Below are 8,632 nucleotides of genomic sequence, written 5' to 3' on the forward strand. Positions count from 1 at the left end.
CTAGGCCCATTTTTCAGGCAAGACGAGGCAGTTGCGCTTTAAGTTGAAGAAATTGCGCTTTAATTCTCCAGTGATGGTTCAGGTGCACATTCCGGCGAGATTACTAGATTCCAGAGAGCTTCCAGCCAAATTCATTAAATTCCGACAACGATTCTAGCCAAATTTCTACTTTTTATTCAAGGAAACCTACTTTTCTACACTAATACACTAATACTTTGGTACTAATTAGATGATATAAATACATAATAGACTTTGTTTATTTTATTTGAAGAATAGTATTCTTTTCTAATACATAATATATTTTATTTTTTTTTTCATTATACGCTTTATTTTTCTCAGGCTCTCGCTTTTTTTGCGCTTTGCACCTAGGCTCCAAGTGAGGCCTATGCGCCTGGAGTGTGCCTAGCGCCTTTAATAACTGTGTTATCAACTAGTGGAATTTCTGATTCCACTTTCCACTGGTTGGTAATAAAATATGTGTATTTAATCATACCTCTAGAAATCTATATCATTAGTGATGCAATAATAATCAAGGAAAATAACCATTTCGATTTCCTGAGGTTACGGTGCAACTTGTTGCCCGTTTACCTGTCATCCCATCCCGCAACCTTGTTGCTCATTTACATAGGGTATTGATCCTCTACATTAATCCAGAAGTGTGAGAAGTGTATTATAACACTATATATAACACTATATAACACCATATAAATACCGTATAATACTATGTAACTCTATATAACAATATATAACACTATACATCTATCATAGACATGCTATCAGACAAAATATAGTGTTATATTTGTTATAAAGTGTTATATAGTGTTACATAGTGTTATATGGTGTTACATAGTGTTACCCGATGTTTATATGGTGTTATATATAATGTTATAATACACTTCTCACACTTCTGGGTTAATGTACAAGATCCTCTATCTAATATCATCCTTATATAATTTTTCTATCATCAATAATGATGGAAACAATACCAAAAAGAAGTTACTAAAAAAATTTGTAAAAGAATAGCATGTTAAGCATGGGCCTTGAAGTTAATGCATCGACAGATCTACTTCTGTAAAAAGGTAACAAAGAACAAAACCACTCATTATGCCATTTGACGATCAACACTTCCCATTATAAATGTTGTACTTCACATCCAACACCTATCTTTACTTTTTTGGCTTGGTTTCGGATTTAAGGTGTCGATTTTGTTGAATTCGGTTCTGTCTTTACCAAATTATTCTTGATCTATAACCGACATAAACAAGTGTTCTGGAATCCTTAAATATCAACTGAAATACACGAAACAACAAATGCAAGAAGTCCCTAATAGTCTAGGCACACATTAAGATACATAAAGGGGCTCTGGATCCACATTCCTTCTAATCCTGAAACAGAAAAAATTAACACACTAATTAATCAACCAGAAGATAGAAATATCTTCAGTTAAGACTTCGGGTTTTTACTAAAGAATTATTGAGGATCATTTAGGTGTTCACAATCCGGTTCGATCAGTTTTAGCAAAATATATATATATAGGCTGAAACGCTAACTATGCTGACCGACAAACCAGGTTTGAACCGAATTTTTCAAATATTAGAATTTTGATTTGATAGATAATCACATACTGAATGAAAAGAAAAATATAAATAAATAATGAAGGTTAAATGGTCGGTTAATCGGGTTTGGAAGGGTTTTTATTTTTTTCCCCGGTTTGGGATGGGTTTGGGATTTGGTAATATACCCGTTTACCCGACCCAATTACCCGATAAAGTAAGGGGCTGTTTGGTAGCCTCTGAATGGTCATTAAGAGGCTACCTCTTAATGGAACCATTAAGAATTTTACCAATGAGAAGGTAGAAGAATGTGACATATGATGATTTACCATTCAGAGGTTACCTCTTAACCATTCAGACTTGAGGTTACCTCTTATTCATTCAGAGGTTTTAAACCATTAAGAGCATTCACATCCATTCCACTATATTTTCACCCTAAATTACACTAAAAAACACTACATTTTCTCTCTCCTTTTCAATTAAATAATATTTTTTATACTTTTATCATTACAGTTTCTCTCTCCTCCACTCACAACCACTTTCAAAATATATTAAAAAATTATAGGGCGGGAACAGTGTCCCCCCAAACATACAGATGAACAGTAACATTTTCTCTCTCCTCCACTCACAACCACTTTTTATACTTTTTATATTTTAAAAACACTACTCACAAAATTTGATACCTTGGATGTGAATGCTCTAAGAGGTAGCATCTGAATAGTCATTAAGAGGCTACCAAACAGCCCCTAAACCCGTTTACCCGATTGTATACCCGATATAATTTCTTTTATATTTTTAAATATGTAAATATATAATACATCTTTTTTTTATATGCACATAGGTATTTTATCCCGTATACATTATAGTTATTTGATATATTTCTTTAGTGATAATACTAAATGTAACTGATTAGTAGTTATCCGATGGGTTTTGGGTCGGGTAAACTTTTTAAAATTAATGGGTTATCCGATACCCGATGGGTATTTACCCGCTAGAAACCCGACGGGTTTTGGGACGGGTTTGGGACAAGCTTATCTAATCGGGTTTGGGGTTGGGATTACCGAAACCCGTCCCAAACCGGACCCATTGCCATCCCTACAGCTCGGTCTACACAGCCAATTCCAAGTTCCAGACCGTTAAATCACCAAAAATGAAGCCTGTGAATCTTAAACCAGCCAACTTGCTTCGGTTGGGCGGTTCGTTTAACGATTTATGAACAACCGTGGACCAAAATACATAATACATAAAAGATTTACTAACCAGTTGTCTGCAGCCCATGTGCAACCATGAGTATCTACTACATGGAGGCTGTAAGCATGTCGAGATTTTAAGGATTGATTTTCAAAGCTGCAACAAATTAAATCGAGATATCAAATGTATGATTAAACAAAAAGAAACAATAAAAGGTTTTCTATTCTTGTAATTAAATACAAAAAATTTATAAATCGAACCTTTGATGGATAAGATCACCATGAATAAGAACCAAAGAACCGGCTTTGACTTCAACAGGAACGAAATCTTTTTGGTCATAAGGTGGGGATGGCTTGTCAAAATGAACACCGTTATCATCTCTGATAAATCGTCTCACAAGACCATCTGGGTTATTAAATTTAAAAAAAAAAACAAATATTACAAACAAATCCACACGACTTAAAACAAAATAAGAAAAAGAGTAAAATGTCATTTTCGTCCCTCAGGTTTGACCACTTTCGTCCAAAGGTTTGTTTTTTCGCATCTGGATCCAAAAGGTTTGAAATCTTTGCCATTTTCGTCCGACTCATTAACTCCGTCCATTTTTTAACGACAAGTCTGGGGTATTTCCATCATTTATCTTGCCATTTTGATATAAATAAACAAAACAATTAGCTAAAATGACGAAAATGCCCCTGACTTAACGTAAAAATGGATGGAGTTAACAAGTCGGATGAAAATGGCAAGATTTCAAACCTTTTGGATCCAAATGCGAAAAAAACAAACCTTTGAACGAAAGTCGCAAAACTGGCCAAACCTCAGGGACAAAAATGGCATTTTACCCTACAAATATGAAAAATTGAACCACCTTTGTGAGACCCGGGAATTGCCCATAAGCAACCATTGACAACAGTGGCATCTTCTAGGGCTAGCCATAGCCCAGTGCAACTTGGTGGATCGGTATACAGAAATGAATTATCTTGGTGAGGGACAACTTCACCGCCAATACCTGGTTGCTGAAATAATAAATAGAGCACCAAGAACGTTTTCATTTTTATATTATTAGATCTGCATACGTGTAGATAATGTTGTTTAATATAATACCTTGAATATGTACATCGATTGAATGATCACTGGCCTCTTGTATCCCAGTGAGTGTAATATGCCAGACATTTTATCTGAGCAAGACACCTTTTTGAAAACAGAATCGTGATCATGTAAAGCTGCAACAAGAAACATTAAATTACATCCTGAATACATTAAGAATGCCGAACTTACATGTAGATTATTCGTTATTCATAATCTTTGGCATTTCAAAATTTTCAAAGCAGTATAACGTCATTTAGGTTTGTTTTTTATACGATAAAGATAAAAATTCGAATCATAAAAACAGAGACGATTACAGACTAATGGCAGGTAGACGAGCAACAAGTTGCGCCGCTACCCCCTTCTGAATAGCAAACCCTACCCTGCTAAACACAAAATTCTGCCCCTTAACATGCGCGGTGTTACTGCTTACCACCTGCTGAACCCGCTTGAGGAACCGCACCGCGTCAGGGGCGAGAGCGCCAAAAGTATCGAAAGCGAATGGGACGAACACGTGCTGATTCTCGATGCAAGCTTTCTCATGCTTAGCTACTTTGGCTGCCTCTGCCTTAGTTATTGCTTGACCCGCCACAAACCCGTGGTCCCTTAGCCCAACGTTAATTATTCGTTATCACAAAGATGCTTGTGGGTTCATTATAACTATTAGAATACAATATTTTTCACATTGAAGGTTTGTATGACCACTGTTAAAAATAACAATACATACTCAGATATTTAGGCTAGAAACAAACCCTTGAGCTCATTTGACTAACGGACGGACATTCAAACCAGCAGGGAAAATAGATGAAGAGAAGACGGAAGTCCCTTGTTAAGGATGTCAGCATATTGTGATCTTAAAAGAACATGAAGCATACAAAGCGAGAACCCATAGCAACCATTTCATTTACAAAATGAAGATTAATCTCTATATATGTTTCTTACGTTGATACCAAGTTGGTTGAAAGATATGCAACGCTCATGTTGTCACACTAGAACCACTTCCAACCGAACCGAACCAATCCGTTATGAGAATCTAAAACCAAATCATTGGTTATAGGTTCAGCTTTAACCTCCCACACTCTCCCTGAAAAAGCGTCAAAGAAGAAAAACATTCTTCACAACAAGTTGGTGAATAGACCAACATTCTTCACGACGGTGGGTGGTGGCAGCAGCGGTGGACAGCGATGGTGGGGGTGGGTGGCAACGGTGGCGGTTGACGACGATAGTGGAGGTGGGTGGCGGCGGTGATCGGATGTGGCAGCGGCGATGGTGGGTGGCGGTGGCAGACGTGGGTAGTGGCGGTGATCGATAGTGGCAGTGACGGTGGTGGCGGAGGTGGGTGGTGGTGATCAGAGGTGGCAGCGGTGACAGTGGGTGGCGGTGTCGGTGGTGGGAACGGAGCTGGGTGGCGGCAGCGGTGGTGGCGGCGATGGTTGCGGTGGCAGTGGTGGTGTTGTCGGTGGATGGCGGGTGGCGGCGACGGCAGTGGTAGCAGTGACGGCGGTGGGTGCCGGCGGCAGGCGGCGGTGGTAGATGGCGGTGGTGGGTGGTGGCAATGGTGGTGGGTGGTGGTGTTGTTAATTAAGGGTGAAGAGGGAATGGAATGGAAAGAAAACCAGGGGGCGGATGGAATGATTTTGAGGGAATGGAACATACTCACAGGAAACGCTAAAAGACCCTTGTATTTCGTACCAGATTCGCCGTACCGAATCGGGGTACAAAGTCGTCCCAATCGCCTCCGGTACGCGTACCGGATCGCTAATTTGGACCGTTCCCGATTGTGTACCATAGTAGTGTTCCAAACGGTGAATACACGTTTTTAATTTATACGAAACGCGTTTCCGTTTGTAGTGTACCGGTGTTCCGGCGTTCCAAAAGTCAGATTCCGGTACAGCCAGGTCCTGAACAGTTTTTCCCTCCATTATTTTTCCCCGCTTTTTATAGGTAACTGAACAGTTTTTTCCCCGCTTTTATATATATGATACGTGTACCAAACTACGGTGGTACGCCATAGGATACACCGTACCGTGTACCGAATTAGCGTTCCCAAATGAACCTACCCCCCAACGTACCGATTTTTAGAAAGGCCCGAATTGCGTACCCGTTTTCGTACCGTGTACCGGAGCGTACCGCGTTCCATGTGACTATGTAATGGAATGCATTTTGGAATGGGCGGATTCCATTCCATCGACCAACCACACACTCTTTTCTTCGTTCCCTCACAATGGTCCATTCCATTCCACCTCTCATTCCTGCATACCAAACGCTACCTAAATGTATACTTGTATAACCACATTCTGTCCAGATGTGTCGTAGTAGGAGATAATGACACAAGGTAGTAACGTGTCAACAAAGAGAAGCAGGCTGCCTACTGTAATGTGGTTACTATTGGCTCGGTGTCCCATGACCATGTGAGGGACCGTGTTCCGGAGGATCCCCGTGGTATGGTAAGTGATAAAAGAATGCTTACTTTGAAAGAGAATAAGGACTCATCAATAATGGCATGCTTTAACGACCCAGGCAATGAGAGTAAGTTGTCTTGTACTTGAAAATTTTTGGTGAATGGGATGGCCTTTTATTATAGACGTAGAGGGAAGAATGTTAAGCAGACGGGTGCCATATATAGTGCTTCTACACTCTACAGTTCTACCTGACATTCAGGTGGAAGACATTGTTGATTGTTCAAACTTCAAACATGCATTGTGATTTGCCATTTGCTGAGAGGTGTGTGGGAAGAAAAACGAAAAACGAATCCCGTTGGTGGCAGAGGTCATGTATAAATGCGCATAGGATAAACCCAAAGAACATGGGAGAACTATGTGGAAAAAGAACGTAATTTATAATGCCATGAATGTTAGAAATGGGAGATATCCACAGGTCCGGTTGAACGTCAAAGTTCAAACGAAGACTCAACTGCATACTCAGAGATGAATACCAAGGTTTGTCTATACCATAAGGCTCTAATAAGTAATACAAAGATTTGTATATAGCGTAAACAAATATATAAACACAAAATATATAAACACACGCGCGCGCACATCGGTATTTGTAAACTAACGGCTCCTAATTTACATTATTACACATACCATGGCCGACTTTGTTAATGGAGAGCTCCTTCGGCTGCTTCAACTTTCCATCGTCATCAAATGCTTTCTCTGTCCAAAAATACAATACATATTCAATCAAATCAACAATATTCAATATTCCTCTTATTTGATTAATAGTTCAGAAGTTAAACCTAAAAATCAATCATATTTAACATATAAATCACTATTTACCTTCAAAGAAAAACGAAATCTTCTCTGCACTCTCATAAAAGTATTCATCACTTGTTCGTTGCTAAACAAAACAAATTAAAAAAAAAAAAAAACAATATCTCAATTCAACCTAAAACAATTTAACAACATCATATCAAATCTATCTGGAAACTCGACCTTCAAACTAACAATTCTTCCGATTTAAAATATAAACTTCAAAATAGTAACAACAACAACAACAACAACAACAACAACAACAACAACAACAACAACAATAATAATAATAATAATAATAAACCTGATTCTTTGTGGAGAAAATTGAAGCAGATGAAGAGCAATCGAAGCCATGGAGTAACTGATCCATGCGCTTTCTCAGCGCGTCAACATCTTCAGTGCTTGAGAATGATTCAATAACCAAATAGCCTGTAGAAAACGAGTTCATATAAAAAGAAAGTTAAAACAGATAAAATGAAGAAAATTAGGGTTTCGTGAAGAAGAAGAAGAAGTTAAAGGATGCCTTGTGAATTGAAGAATTGGAGTTGTTCGGAAGTTAGAGTTCCGACGGTTTTCATCGTTGAATTTGTTGATGGTTTTTTTGTGTTGTGAGAAATTGGTGATTGAGAAGTTGATGGTTTGGAAGAGTGGTGGATTTTTTCCTGATTGAGTGAAGAATAGACTTTTGTTGTTTATGGCGGTTGGTTGTTTTTTTCAATGATGGTAACTGGTTTTTGACCCGACCCGGATGGGTCTTGTTATTTGCATGGTGAGCACGGTTTGGTTCAGTTTAGTTATGAGTTTTCCGTTACGGTTCAATTAGTATAGTTTTATGCGCAAACAATTTTGTGATTAGAGGCGCACCCGGGTGCTCTAAATGATGTAATTTAATTATTACACATGAATCGAAACCCGAGTGAAGCTTAAAAAAGGAACGGGGTGTGGAAGGGGGTGTGGATCGACAAGTGTATGCTACGTCAGCATACGCCGTTTTTAAAAAAAAAAAAAAAAAACACGAGGTGGAAGGGGCTTGAAGGGGGGCGTTTTCTTTTAAATAAATAATAAAACTAAACAACCCATCAATCAACATCCTCCAAACACAACCCACCAATCAACAAGCGCCGCATCACCTCCCAAAATTGCCCCACGCCGGTTAGGATTCCCCGCCCCTTCACGGGGCGGTGTTCCAGGCATGGAGGGGCTTCCACGCCACCTCCAAGCCCCCCACTCCGTGGCAAGCAGCAGACCTATGCTCAAATCTTGCCCATGTTTTTTTAAGAAAAAGACAATGCTACCCTTACATCTATTCTAAATATCTCTTCTAAGAAATTTTGGACATCAATCCTCTTCTTTCACTAGTCAACCAACACTTAGTTTTATTAGTTTATTTAAATTTAGTGACAAAATTATTTTTCTATGCAACTATCATCGTGTAGAGGAGATCTGTATAGTAGTCAACAATGGTCTAGATGTAAAAACCTTATAGTACGATTCTCTAGTTGAAAACTCGTAATTTTGATATTACGTGACACAGCCTGACTTGAATTGCAC

At 38.8% G+C, this 8,632-nt stretch overlaps 1 protein-coding gene across 1 annotated transcript; it reads right to left on the reverse strand.

The window, feature by feature from the left end:
* Window positions 1–1,087: 1,087 nt before the first annotated feature.
* On the reverse strand, window positions 1,088–7,765 carry LOC110920919 (phytanoyl-CoA dioxygenase). Its single transcript, XM_022165153.2, has 9 exons — window positions 7,605–7,765; window positions 7,386–7,510; window positions 7,109–7,169; window positions 6,917–6,985; window positions 3,849–3,967; window positions 3,613–3,760; window positions 3,005–3,149; window positions 2,814–2,900; window positions 1,088–1,385 (listed from the first exon to the last, which is right to left on the reverse strand). The coding sequence occupies exons 1-9, from the start codon at window positions 7,657–7,659 to the stop codon at window positions 1,343–1,345; spliced, it is 852 nt and encodes a 283-aa protein (XP_022020845.1). The 5' UTR covers window positions 7,660–7,765; the 3' UTR covers window positions 1,088–1,342.
* Between the last annotated feature and the right edge of the window lie 867 nt (window positions 7,766–8,632).

Source organism: Helianthus annuus, chromosome 17 (assembly GCF_002127325.2).
Source record: "Helianthus annuus cultivar XRQ/B chromosome 17, HanXRQr2.0-SUNRISE, whole genome shotgun sequence".
Lineage (NCBI taxonomy): Eukaryota > Viridiplantae > Streptophyta > Magnoliopsida > Asterales > Asteraceae > Helianthus > Helianthus annuus.